Source organism: Puma concolor, chromosome A2 (assembly GCF_028749965.1).
Source record: "Puma concolor isolate L17-30 chromosome A2, mPumCon1.1.hap2, whole genome shotgun sequence".
In the NCBI taxonomy this organism is placed as follows: domain Eukaryota; kingdom Metazoa; phylum Chordata; class Mammalia; order Carnivora; family Felidae; genus Puma; species Puma concolor.
The window spans coordinates 139,669,464-139,683,493 of NC_141668.1; the positions used below are offsets into that span (position 1 = coordinate 139,669,464).

Consider the following 14,030-nt stretch of genomic DNA (forward strand, 5'->3'; position numbering starts at 1 on the left):
TTCAGAGGTCTTAAATCTAAGAGGCTCTCAAGAGTAGTATTTTGTGTGGATGAATGTGATGCGTGCATCAGATGGGGAAGGGGTAAACACCCAAGAAACTGATTGCAGTCAGACTCCGCTAATTCTAAACATTTGATAATCTAGCCAGCAGCTGGGTGAGAGAGTTTCCCTGTTGGATTCAACAAAGAACTCCAGAAGCTTCTATTTATCTATAAATAATTGTGTGAGCTAAAGTCTCTCACACGTAATCCTTGAAGCTGATCTCTTTACTCTGTATTTCAACATTTTCTCAGCTCGGTTGAAGGTACTTACCTAATAGTAATAAGGTGCAGGGGAGCCTGGGTGGCTCAGTCGGTTAAATGTCTGACTTCAGCTCAGGTCATGATCTCACGGTTCATGAGTTCGAGCCCCACGTTGGGCTCCTTGCTGACAGTGTGGAGCCTGCTTGGGATTCTTTCTCTCTGTTGCTGTCTCTGTCTGTCTCTGTCTCTCTCTCTCTCTCTCTCTCTCTCTCTCTCTCAAAATAAATAAATAAACTTAAAAAAATAATAAGGTGCAGTTTCATATATTCTGTATATAATGTTGCTCTTCCCCTCCACTGATGTGCCTCAGTGAGGTTTTACTGACTTTGTGGTTCTCCTGTGCAGTGGAGAATCACACAGCTGCCCTTAGGAATCAATAGAAAAGTAGGTTCCAGGTTGGCACCCTCTAGATTTGGTTCTTTCAGAGCCTTGATCTTGATTCCCTAAAGCCTCAAAGAAGCTTTGGACAGTTGTGTTAACATGGGGAGGAGTTGGGAACCCTCCATTTCGATGTGACTAACAGAAAGTTCCTCTAGCAATGTGAATTTTTCCTAAAGGCTCTGAGCTGTCATCATTGCCCCACATGCACGCCCTCCCCCCACCATAGCCACTTCACAGAAATGTAAAACATGACCTGCATCATTCCCTAGAAGAGTAGCCTCATCCTTCTCGAGGCCTTTATCGGAATGATCGCGTGTGTTTGTGTTTGTGTTTGTATTTTAATTCAACAATCCAAGCATCGGTGCCCAACCAGAGCTAGTTTCCCCTCTGGCTTCCCTACAGGATCAGATTTCAAGGCAGCGTTTCATATTGGTCTTCCTTAACGGTTTGCCTGAGTGACTGCTGTCCTCTGTAACTTCCAGCCCTTTTATTTGGGGAGCTATTCAATTCATGTAAAAGCCTGCAGCTAACATTATTTAAGATATTGCACTAATTAGCTTGTCCTCTTGTAGACTTTCATGCTCTGTTGCTTTTCTTTATGTTGCTTGGCCTCTACTTATCTATTTGCATCATGCCCTGAATATTAAGTTTAGAGCATGGAGATGATGCTCATTTTATAGGGCTATGTATTTGACATAGAGACAATTAAAAGAATCTTTCACTCTCTACTGGTAAACACAGAGTGAGTTTTAGCCCAGCATTCTGTGGTCTTTTGGGGAAGTCCAAAATTGCTTACAAAGCTGGGATGATTAGGTTTGAACCCTGTGGGGTTTTTTGAACATAATGTAATAGGATTATCAGACTGCCTCCCCAGAAAAGACTGCACCTGTTCAAAATGATTGCTTAGAAAAGTCTAGTCACCTTTGTAGAAAAATGCAAGTAAACACAGTTATGTAATGGTCTGTGGCCAGCTTTGAAATGCCCTGATTTGATCTGTAGAACTGAATTATAAAAGCGGGCAGGACAAGGTGCTGCATGAGTAAAATCTGACTTGTGCAGTTTCGAAGTGTAGCTGAAAATAATCAGACGCAGTGGTTGATGGAGAAAGACGGTCTGCGTGGTTAAAGACTATTGGCTTACTAATGATCCAATGGTAAACAGAAATGTCCCTAAGGCAGGGATACCGAAGCGAGAGTAATGATTACCCATTTGCAACAATGGTTGGAAGATTTTATATCTGGTTCTTCTGTTTTCTGCCGGTAGCTATATCCTAGTCATCTCTTGTTGAAGGTAGGAAGAAGAATGAGGGCAACTTCTCATCATGTTGAAATGTCTGATGATGACAAGACGTGTAGAATGTTGGGGTTGGCAATGGGTATGCTGTGTTTATCTTCATAGTCTCGCCCTCAAAATTGGTGCTTTGAGATTTAAAGGGGAATGTTTAATTTCTCCATCTTTTGAAAATCTTGAATTTGTCAAGGAAATTTTTCCAGTAAAAGGAGAGCTTTTACTGGAAGACATCCAATAAGAACAAACTGAGGGCTGATGGGGGGTGGGGGGAGGGGAGGGTGGGTGATGGGCATTGAGGAGGGCACCTGTTGGGATGGGCACTGGGTGTTGAACGGAGACCAACTGGACAATAAATTATATATTTTAAAAAAAGGAAAACATCCTCACTAAAACTGTAAAGCATTTTTAGAAGCTCATGTTCAATTTGTGTAGATGCTTTTGATCAAGAGGTAAGGGATGCACATGAAATTTTAAGACAAAAATCAGCCTCGAATTCTTGATTCAGTTTGAGAAATGTGAAGGCTCGGTAATCCCATGAAATAGAAGCATTCCTGAGTAAAAATCATTTAATCTATCCTATTCTTCTAGAAAGGCTTTCAGAAAAAATGAAGGTCAGAAACAAAAAGATTAAATGAGCAGATTAGAGTAAAAGTAACACTTTATCGTCACTCATCAGTCATGAATCCACGCAGTGGAGTCATTCATCAGTCCTGAGATGCATATGCCTCTCATACCTTAACCTCTCTGTTCTCAGAATGGGCCTAACAGCCGACAGAATGCCATGATTTAATTAAAATAGACCTTTTTTGTAGCGATACAAAACATTATGCTTTGTCTTGCAATCAGCGGTGCCTTAGGTTAAGGGAAAATAACTAATTTTTAAAAGCTCTCCACCGTTCATGCCAAAATGGAAACTGGCAAGTTGCCTTGTGAATCCACCAGCCATTTTTGGTGAGGACTTTCCTTGTGATTCCAGTGAGAGCAGGTTGGTTTTGGTGTTTGATTCTGAAGTATTTTGCAAGTATTTAATGCAGAAACATGGCAAACGTGTAGCTCGTGTCCTTTGAGAAATCAAGGAAACCATGTGCACAGAGTCGGTGATGAGAAAGGGTCGCTTTCGTGCTTCGAGCTCTCCATTGTTTTGTTTGTATTTGAACTGTGAGCACTGATGTTGATTTGTTTGAACACAGGCTTCTCACCCACACTCTTGCTGACGTAGTACGGAAGACTGCATCATATTAGCACCATATTTTAAAACTGGAAGCCAAATTCTAATCCACAGTGACCATGGTACATTGCCTAGGGCAGAATTCACTTTGGCTGCTTTTGGGTTTTGTTTTTGCTGGAGTTGGAGTGATTATCTCTGTTCCTTGCCGTATTTGTGCACGATCTCCCTAAAAGGTTTATTAGGAAGTACAAAGATATGTCGTGTGCCATGCTCGGCATGGAGCTAAGCCCTCAACTAGGGGGTGATTTTGTCCTTTGGGACATTAGGCAATTTCTAGAGACAACGTTGGTTGTCACAACTTGGTGGAGGGCGGGGAATACACCTGGCATCTAATGGTTAGAGTCCACAGATGCTGTCACACTTCCTACAGTGGATGAAACAGCTCCCAGCAAGAAAGAATTATTAGGTTGAAAAACCCTAGTACAGAGCCAGGAACATAGTAAGTGCTTGGTAAAAGGTGGCTATTATCATTGGGACTGTTCTTATGTATTAAAGTTGGTTCCGAGAGTTCTTTTTCAAGCTAGTCCCTCCTCTAAATAACATCACCACCATAATTTCAGCAGTAATTCTGGAAGAAAGTGTGTAAACACTTTCCAGTTTTCAAGTATATAGGATTCCCCACACACCAGAGGGTGCACAAAGATTCTTTTGATCCGTGGAAATAAGTGTCAAGGCCCCCGGTCAAGTTGGTGAGGCCTGCACACCAGCTAGCAATGCCCAGTACCGAGAGCAGACAGATGAAACATAGCTCCCGGCTCAGTAGTTCGGAACGAAAAACACCTCCTTTCAGACCTGCGCATCCTGTGCCGGAATGATGACAGAGGGAGCACATTAGCAGAGACTGCCCGACCTTTTTCTTTTACAAACTAACGAAAGCCTGTTCCAAATGGAACCAGAAGCATTAAGCACACACATGTGCACACGGCACAGCCCTCACCACCTCCAGGGTCACGCAGAGGTCTTTCGGTTGCTGCTTTATTCACGAGGTTTCCATACACATCGCTCAGAACTCTCCGAGCAAGCCTGACTGGCTGTGTATGCAACTTATTGCCTCCCTCGAGACACAGTGCGGGCAGAAAAGTGCAACCCAGAGAGTTCACTCGGATGCAGCCTATTACATTCAGAATAAAGATGACCCTAGATGCAGGATTCGGAAAGGCAGAGCTCATCCCGCACATGCCTTTAAGTCGTGTCAAAACTTTTATTTTTTACTTCACACCTGGCTTTGACATTATAAACATCAGAAGCCACGACGGCATGTTATATAATTGAACTTTCCTGTGTCTTTGCCTTTTGAAAAAGTATGCAACGCTGGAGGAAGTGATTTTTTTTAGTTTTGGATACTTATGGCTCTTAATACCTTACCTTCGTTGAACCATAAGTAATTTACTCAATAACAATAGCATCAAAAAGAGGTTTCATTTATTTAGAGCTTGAATAGGAGACACTCTGAAAGTCTTTCATGGTTTTTTTTTTTTTCCTTTTTCTTTAGGTTATTAAAACGTTAGGAGGCTTTGAATATATATCAGCCCTATGCCATGTTCAAATTTGTTTACCTAATGGTTCTTAGTCTTTCTCTGTATTTCCATTTCGATACACTGTTCTGGAAACGTACTCTTTTATATTTAAGACCCCAAATTCAAATGGCGGCAGGGTTTGTAGTCGTCATTGTTTGTTGTCAATGATGACGCCGTTGGAACATTTCTGTCATTCATGGGATGACACTCCCAAGTTACAGTTCCTTCATTTCCAGGGTAATCAATGGGAAACATACGTGTAGCTCCCGTGAGCCTTAAAGGGTCATTCTCTGTAGACAAGAGCATTACTTGTCTTCAGGGGCCCTCCTATTCCACCCAGGACACAATGACTTTAAAAGTCTGGTTCCTTCTGGGTCACAGACTCATTCAATCCAATTAATACAATTAAACCCAAACAATAGCAGCTGTGTTGCCTCAAAATATTTCCTTCTCTTTAGCTAGCTTTGATGTGAACATTTGAGCCCCTCCCTGGCATAGACTCATCTGAAATGATATGATTTCCCGAGCTGCCCTCTGAAGAGCACCAACTATTTTCTTAAAATATGAAATGATTGGGCATGAATACCTTTCTAATTGAAAGGATCATGAGTCTATTCTTTAAGACTTCCTCTTAGAAATACGGCTTTAATGTATGCTAAACTTGTTTTCTCAATGCCAGACAAATTAGCGGAGGCTGAGCTATTGCAAAAACTCAGGAACAATTTTAAATAAACGCAGTAATATGCTGTTCTTTCCAAGCAAATGTTGCCTTTGGTTTTTAACTGTCAAAACCTTAATAAAGACAATAATTCTTGGCCTGCCCATAAGTGAGATTATGAAACCCAGCAGTGAGGAAACCATTAAAAAGTTAATTTAAAGGAAATTTAATTGCAGATTTAATATGGCGTTTTGCAACTTGGTCAACAAAATGCTTCAGCCTGATTCACAGTATTTTTCAGGGGCTGGAAACATGACGCCCGCCTGAAGAAATGGTTTTTCCTTGTCAGTTTTTATTCTTCGTGTATTCATTTGAGGTTGTAAATAGACACTAACACTTTAGTGAATTCAGTAGTTTAAAAAAAATTCTTCTTTCCTCTATCTCCAGGAATAAGAGCAAGGAAAGAAAAAGACTGGAGAAAATAATTCTGCTTATAAGGCCCTAAAAGCTTCAGTAATTTACTCTCGTTGGGTTATGCTTTTAATCTGCCAAGAAATTCTTCTTGTACAGCACTTATCTCCAATTTTCAAGAAACTGCAATCCTCCGGGATAGTAATCATTGGGGATTTTCATTTCACATGGCAGCACTATTTATTTCTCGATCGTATCGTTTCATAACGATCTCTCCCAACCTCTCCCATCTCCAAGACTTTTGGTATCTTCAGAGATTCCCCAAGAAAGGTAGAGATACTTTGCTCGCTCACCGGCATCGACAGGCAGTGAGTTTGCAGATTTAAGTACATTATCTTGGGTCCCCTTCATTGGAAATTAGAAAGCTTTGTAATCGCAGGGAAAGTCATTGGATTAGGAGCGCATTCCCCATGACTGTGACCCTCGCCACTCCTGCCACACACACACACACACACACACACACACACACCCTCCCCACCAAATGACCCAAAGCTCCCACTTACACAGTCTTTCTTCTTAGTGCTCTGTGTCCTGCGGCCAAGGCACACGGCGGAGAAGTGTGAGCTGTCAGACGGGAACACACAAAACAGCCAGAGAGACTGAGTGCAACCCCTACACCAGACCAGAGTCGGAACGCGCCTGCCAAGCCGCACCGTGTCCTCTCTATGCCTGGAGGGCAGAGGAATGGCAAGAAGTAAGTAGAGCCATGAAGTGGGCACCTGCCAGGCATTTTGCTCAACCCCCTTGCAACCATCACATCCGTTACCCTGAAAAGCCTTCAAGCACGGTGACAAGGCTGGCTGTTTCCCAAAAGGTTTGCTGTCAGACGGCAAGCGGTTCACTCCGACGAGGGTGGGAGAGCTCCTCCTTTTTATGCAGTTCCTACGTCTGTGTTCTTGAATGTTCCAAGTCTGGCTGCCTCCAGAAAAGCTGTAACAGGCCTTGGGCCAAATGCAAACAGCCATCTTTCACAAAAGGAGGGGGAGATGGAAGAGATATTTTAAATATGTATACCCAAACTTGGTCATTCTGTGTCAGCTCAGACTGCCACAGGGCAGACTCCAGGTAGGACCTACTCTGTGTTTGTCTCCTTTCCGTGACTTGGGCTGTCAAGGAGAAGACAGGCGGTCGCTTGAAGCCCCAGTTAATTAGTGAAGCATTTCCAACATTAAAAAAAAAAAAAATGATGGAATCTGAAAAACGGCTCAGTTGATGCAGAAATAGACTTGTTTTCTCCCTCACCAAGTTAATGTTTAGTTAAAGAAAACACTATGCGTCCCTGGAGAAGAGCCTGGCTAAGGAAGGTAACACTTGGGCAGGAGATAATCTCCTGTTTCCAGAACAGAATACTTTGTAGAAAGGGGAGAAAGAAGGTAAGAAAGCAAAACTGTGTCCATTGACTTTGGAACGAAATAAAAAGCACATGCTGTAAAGGGTTCAGAGATATGAATGATAAGATAGGAATTTCCCACCAGGAGTGATTTTTAGAACAGGGAGAAACAGCGCCTGGTGTGTGCTACGTGCTTTATATTCTTCCCCTCGCTTAATCTTTTTAAGCACTGGGCACAGTGGGCATCACTATTATCATCCCATTTTGCAGTCAAGAAAACTGAGGCTCAGAGAGCCAACGTCATTTGTCCAAGCGTCACGTGCCCAGAAGGAGCAAGACCTGATTCTAAACTGAAACCATTACCTGATACTACAGCTGCATTTAAAAATCATTTTACACAAGCACTCATGGCAATGCTGATGTACATTTTTTCCAGTTGTATTGAGCTATCATTGGCATATAACATTGTATTTGTTTTAGGTGAAGACATGATGATTTGACCTATGTATGTATTATAAGTTGTTATTAACAGTAACTGTGTTATACTTAACATCCGTCAGCTCACACGGTTCCAAAATGTTTTCTGGTGTTCAGAACTTTCAAGATCTATTCTCTTAGCTTTCAAGTATATGATACAGTATTGTTAACTTCAGTCACCATGCTGTGTATTATATCCCCAGGACTTACTTATTTTGTAACCAGAAGTTTATCCCCGCTCACCTACACCTTTCCCATCACCTCTGGCACCATCCATCTGTTCTCTGTATCTAGAAGTTTGGTTTTTGTAAGATTCCATACACAACTGAGGTCGTACGATATGTCTCTTTCCCTTTCTGACTTGTAGCACTCAGCATAATGCTCTCAAGGTCCATCCCATATTGTCAGATGGCAGGATTTCCTTCCTTTTTATGGCTATTATGTTCCTTTGTATGTATACACATTTTTTTTATTCATTCACCCATCGATGGACACCTCAGTTGCTTCCATGCCGTGGCTGTTGTAAATAATGCTGCTGGGGGGAGCAGATAGGTTTTCAAGTTAGCGGTTTTATTTCCTTCAGATGAATACCCAGAAGTGGAATTGCAGGATCATAGGGTAGGTATCCTTTTACTTTTTTGAGGAACCTCCATACTGTTTTCCATAGAGTCTGCACTGATCTACTTTCCCACCAACAACGCCCAGGGGTTCCCTCTCCTCCAGATCCTCACCAACACCTGCCATGTTTTGTCTTTTTGCTAATAGCCATTGTGAGGCGATACCTCCTTGTGGTTTTGATTTGCATTTCCCCAATGATTAGCGATGTTGAGCACCTTTTCATCTATCTGTTGGCCATCTGCACGTTTTCTTTTGAGAAATGTCTGTTCGGGTCCTTTGCCCATTTTTAGTTTGATGCAGTCCCACCTGTTTATTTTTGCTTTTGACGTCTTTGCTTTTGGTGTCATGTTCAAAACAAGTATGGCCATGACCAGTGTCAGGGATCTTACCCCCTATGTTTTCTTCCAGGAATTTTATGTGTTTAGGTCTTTCAGGGTCAAGTCTTTAATCCATTTTACCCTAACTTTTGGGTCTGCTGTAAGATAGGAGTTCAGTTTCATTGTTTTGCACGTGTCTGTCCAGTTTCCCCAACACCATTTGTTGAAGAGACCGTCTTTTCTCCATTGCATACTCTTGGCTCCTTTGTCATAAATTAATTGACCGTATATGTGTGACTTTACTTCTGGGCCCTCTGTTCTGTTTCATTGATCTGTGTGTTTCTTTTAATGCCAGCACCATGTTGCTTTAATTATTGTAATTTTGTAATATAGTTTGAAGTCAAAGAGGGTGATGCTTGAGCTGTGTTCTCCTTTCTCAAGATGGCTTTAGTTTTTCAGGGTCTTTTGTGGGTCCATACACAGTTTAGGATTGTTTCTTCCACCTTTTGGAATTTTGATAAGGATTGCCTTACAATCTCTAGATTGCTTTGCATAGTGTGGACATTTTCAGAGTACTAATACTTAGAGCTGGTGAGCACAGAAGATCTTTTCATTTATTTGTGTCATTTTTGATTTCTTTTATCAGTGTCTTATAGCTTTCAATGTACAGGTCTTACACCTCCATGGTTTAATTTCTCCCTGAGTGGTGGTGTTGTTGTTTTTTTTTTTTTTTCCTTTTTGATGCAGTCTTGAATGGGACTGTTTTCTTACAGCTGCATGTTTAACCCATGTGGAGATCAGCCTTCCTCCCGGTCCTTCCCTCTCCCTCACCCTCCTGATGGACTGCTTCCATTGTCTGCCATCGTGCCTTTTCTTTAGGACTCTTATTCTCTCTGTCTACTCAGGTTTTTTTGCTTGTTTTCCTTCCGTATTTTTTTTTCTTTCACCAGAGGATGGTGGGGAGGAATGGCTAAAGCAGTTAAATTTCAAGTTAATTGCACTAGAGCCACACAGGTTATTGGGATCCCCAGAGACTACGGAATTCTGCAGTCCAGTTCATATCTCAACACTACTACTGTTCAGCCATGTGACTTCGAACAAGGATGCTTGATTTCTCTGATTCTTGGGTTTGCCACCTGTAGAATGGGGATAATAACAACTACACAGAGTTGTTGTGAGAAAATGGGAGATAATAGAGTGGTTTGGGGGTTGACACTATCAGATATGGAAGGAAGAAAGGGCTTCCTGACCTCTCGCCCCCTCAGTGTTACCTCTTGATTCTCTTTTGGTCTTGTTTCAGACCTACCCCTGCCTGCTTTCTCCTTCTCCCTCTTCATCTCGCGCCAGACTCGACCCTGTGTAACTGTTCCAAGGAACAGAAAGTAAGAGAGTGTGCTGAAATGAATCTAAGCTGACTGCTCACGCTTTAGCCAACTTTCAGAAATGCTCCAGCCAATCAGGGAAATGCAAGCTCCATTTACAATTCCTTCTGAATTCCAAAGAATAGAAACCTCGCCAAATATGCACTGAGGAAGTCCTGCCTCTGATCGTACAAAATATGCTTAGAAATGTACATCTTTGCCTGCGCTCTGCAGACGGATCCTTTAACATCCTGCTTTAAATATTGCTGTCAAGCTCCACGTAAGAACAGAACACCTAAGGAGCTAGCCTGACCTGTGGCCGTATTTAAAAGTTAGAGATTAACCATTCTCACAAAGAGAACAGAATCTTTAAGCAGTGGGAAAAGCAGATTCTTACAGTTACCCACCTGCAACCATGCTTTCTCACCTGTCTGAACCCAAAGCGGAAAGTTTGAGAAAGGTGGACCTGGGTGGTAAGAGAGGATAGAGGCCTAAGGGGGTGCCCTCACGTGACACTGAATTGGCAGAGCGAGGCTTGGGGCAGCTGGAGGAGAGAGAAGACCCGTCCAAAGCCTTTGTTCCTCCTACGCACAGCATGCTGGTGGCCCTCTTAGAATGTCCTCACGGCCACAACACTTAGAGTGAGTGTTCATAGCAACTGGGCAACCACCTTAATAGGCCAGGTCTCCCTTCCTGATTGCGTGCCCGCAGTCCTTGTGCGTGCCTAGGAAAGTTCTGCTGTAATCATTCATTGTCCCTAGTTTCATGATCAAAGTTAGCCTTGTTAAACAGCAGATCGGACAGCACAGCACCCTTCAGACTCCCCTCAGTCACGGCCCTCACCCCTCTCTCATGCCTACTTCCCCTCCCACCCACTCCCTCTTCCACCATCTTCTCTCAGACCTGCTTTGACTTGGTTCCCATCCACGAGTGACACCTCGACCTGATGTCAGTGAGGATGCCAAGGTCCAGCCTCACAGCCGAGGCCCTTGGCACCCACCTCAGAGCCGTCCTTGGCACCCACCTCGGAGCTCTTGTTTGCCTGCTGAGTGTGCATTTTTCCCTTTTGCCTCCCCCTTGTGGATTGTCAAAGCCCACTTGTTTGGGGGCAAGATGTGTGTCATGCTAGGCACATAGGGAACGGCAGCCCCCTTGTTTTGACAAATAATCCAGGTGTCCACCTTGAGGAGCACAGGTTCTGCATAACCACAACAGCAGGATCATCGGGTACGCTTTTCTCAGTCATACAGGTTGCACACTGCACAACTCTGGGAGTACCATTCCCATAGGTTACAATACGAGGGGCATCCCCCAGACTTACACAGTTCAGTGGTCGATACTGATGATAAAAATAATACATCTTTTTGTTTATTAAGCTAGGGACCAAGCACTATATTGAGTGTTTTTTATGGAAGACCTCACTTAACCTTTCCATAACTCTCTAACGAAGTAATTAAGTTTTTATCCTCATTTAAAGATGAGGAAACTTGAGGCTCAGATAGATTAATTCATCCAAGTTCGTGCATTCAGTAAGTAATAAGGCTGGGATTTGAAGCTTGGAAGCCTGACTTCTGGAACACGCGCTCTGAATCTTTATATTCTGCTCCCTCCCGTGCCAGCATTCATCTGAGGCAAATTATTTTATTTCCTTCTTAATGGCTTGTCTAGCCTCTCACGGAAGCCAGAGTTGGCATAAAGTCCAATCCCTTTATTGGGTGAGCACCCCCCCCCACACCTCCTTCAGAACATGCAATGCTTGGTCCACTGGGTTGGCAGTCCGCCCCTAAGCCAGTGGGGTCAGTCTTGATGGTGATGGAGAGTCTCACTGGGCCTCCTTTGTTGGGAGGCCTGGTACCTACACAGCAGGGAAGAAGCACCCGTGTGCCTTCAGGATACCATAAGAGTAGAGCCTGGACTTTCAGATATAAGGCGATGGGGCGCCTGGGTGGCTCAGTCCGTTAAGCATCCGACTTCAGCTCGGGTCATGATCTCGCGGTCCGTGAGTTCGGGCCCCGTGTCGGGCTCTGTGCTGACAGCTCAGAGCCTGGAGCCTGTTTCAGATTCTGTGTCTCCCTCTCTCTCTGACCCTCCCCCGTTCATGCTGTCTCTCCCTGTCTCAAAAATAAATAAATGTTAAAAAAATAATAATAATAATAATAGATATAAGGCGAGACAATTAGAGAAGAGACAAATGCTGTATCCAGACACGACTCCAGGTTTTTAATATCACCTGCCAACTTGGGGCCAGGTATTGGACCTTTCCAAGCTCAGTTTTACTCACTTTAGAATTATAATGCCCATGAGGCTGTGGAGGGCGGGGGGGGGGGGGGGGGGGGATGACTTTTTCATTGTTTTGAAAATTATCACGATGATGTTACTTAACAGCATCCTAATGATTTTACTTACTAGTATTATAATCTGACATATGAATTTCCTTATAGCTGCAGAGGTCTCAATCGAGTTTGAATTGGGTGTGGGTTATGCATCTCTTAGCATTAAGGAACGAATTTTCCAGGACTTGCCAGTATTCCTTTGTTCACCTCTACCCAGAGTATTCTCTTCATCCCTAGTGCCTCTGCGTCACAAGGAGGCTGCCCTGCTCCTTCCCTCACTTCTGTCACCTCTGCCCACTCTTCAGGCTACTTCTCAGAAGCCCTCACTGATCACACCTCCCCACCAATAACTGCGTGAGACTACCCTCCTCTCAGCCCTCCTGGCACCCCGAAAATACTCTGCTCTAGCAGTTAGCACTCTGAATTGTGGTTGCCTGATTTCCTTGTCTACAGTATCACCCGTTTGAGGCCAGAGAGTTTGTTCGCCAGAGTTTTCCTCAGCGTTTAGCATAGTACCCAGAGCACTGAACACACTTGTTGAATAAACATGGACAGCGGGACCAAAAAAAGTTGGAAGGAAGGAAAGAAAGGAAGGAGGGAGGAAGGAAGGCAAGGAGGAGGGAGGGAGGAGGAGGGAGAGAGGCGGGAGGGAAGACATTTATATATCAATACCTTCCTAAGTCCTCAGAATCATGACATTCTAAAATGTCATTTAAAACAGTCAAGCAGACTGTGTTTTTCCTGTAAGAACAGATAGTTTATTTTCTTGCCACACTGCCACGGACACGCTATGCTGTGACATGTCTGGCCTTCGCAGAGCTTCCCACCCCGAGGCTCTTTGGACCAGTGCAGAGACTTGGACCGTGTGCTCTCATACATATTAGGATTCCACGGGCTTTTATTGAGATCAACTGCAGAATGATTCCCAAGTTTACCCCGTTAGCCCAGAAGAGTTAGAAAACGGCAGGCCTCTGGTCAACCTGTTGCAAAGATTTTATGAAGTTTGCAATAGGGTGTGTGGACAAGGGCCAGATATTAACTCTGTATGATTCCTTCCCTCGTTACTTTGCTCAAGAAATCTTTACCCGGCACCTACCAAACGCTGGGGTCTGGGCATCGGGGACGCAGTAGGGACAGCGACATCACTGTGGGGGATTGACTGACCGATGGGAGAGACGGAGAGCGAGCAAACAAACATGTTCTGTGAAGTTGCCGAGTGTGAACCGTGCTGTGACGGAAAGAAGCAAGGCACTGAGATACAGACAAAGAATGACAGGCCAGTCCTACCTGCTTTAGGGTGGTCGGAGGTGAAGGGCAGGGGAAGATGATTCCAGGTGGAAGGAAGAGGACAGGGTCCAGCCCGGACAAAAGTGCAGCATGGCGGGAGCAGAGCAAGTGAAGGACCAGAAGGCTGAAACAAGACTGGACCTGCGGGAGTGCCCCGATTAGGATTCGTAGGCAAGGGCCAGGGTGTGGGTTCTCCCCCAAGCAGTGTAGGAGGCCAGCAAGCGCCTTCGTGACCTGGCCCCTGCCCGCCTTCGGAAATTCCCATCTCGATTCGAACCGAGTCTCAGCCCCAAACTGCGGTGGTCGGTCCCCAGCCCGGCTTCCCCACGACATTCGCCTCCAGCCTCCATGCACGCTGAGCCCTGTCCTGAGAATGTCCCCTCTCCTCCTTGCCTGGCTAACCCATCTCTTCATCCACTGCTTGGGCACCCCTTTCGGCACCATGGGAATTCTAGACCCT

The 14,030-nt window shown here is 44.3% G+C and overlaps 1 protein-coding gene and 1 long non-coding RNA gene across 15 annotated transcripts in view; one reads left to right on the forward strand and one right to left on the reverse strand.

The window, feature by feature from the left end:
• Positions 1-7,006, reverse strand: part of LOC147583563 (uncharacterized) — a 28,793-nt gene extending 21,787 nt beyond the window's left edge. For 7 of the 12 annotated variants that reach the window (XR_015248318.1, XR_015248322.1, XR_015248319.1 and 4 more), the window contains exons 1-2: positions 6,614-7,005; positions 6,351-6,516 (exon numbers count right to left, since the gene is read on the reverse strand). This is a non-coding gene — a long non-coding RNA (uncharacterized LOC147583563). Of the gene's footprint in view, positions 1-6,350; positions 6,517-6,613 lie in introns of all 12 variants that reach the window. The other 5 variants (XR_015248325.1, XR_015248326.1, XR_015248324.1 and 2 more) reach the window with 2 other exon arrangements.
• The window catches only part of ADAMTS9 (ADAM metallopeptidase with thrombospondin type 1 motif 9), a 163,238-nt gene that overhangs the window by 117,836 nt on the left and 31,372 nt on the right, over positions 1-14,030 (forward strand). For all 3 annotated transcript variants that reach the window (XM_086697656.1, XM_086697654.1, XM_086697655.1), the window contains one exon: positions 6,368-6,541. In XM_086697656.1, coding sequence (XP_086553782.1) covers positions 6,368-6,541 — 174 coding nt within the window. The remainder of the gene's footprint in view (positions 1-6,367; positions 6,542-14,030) is intronic.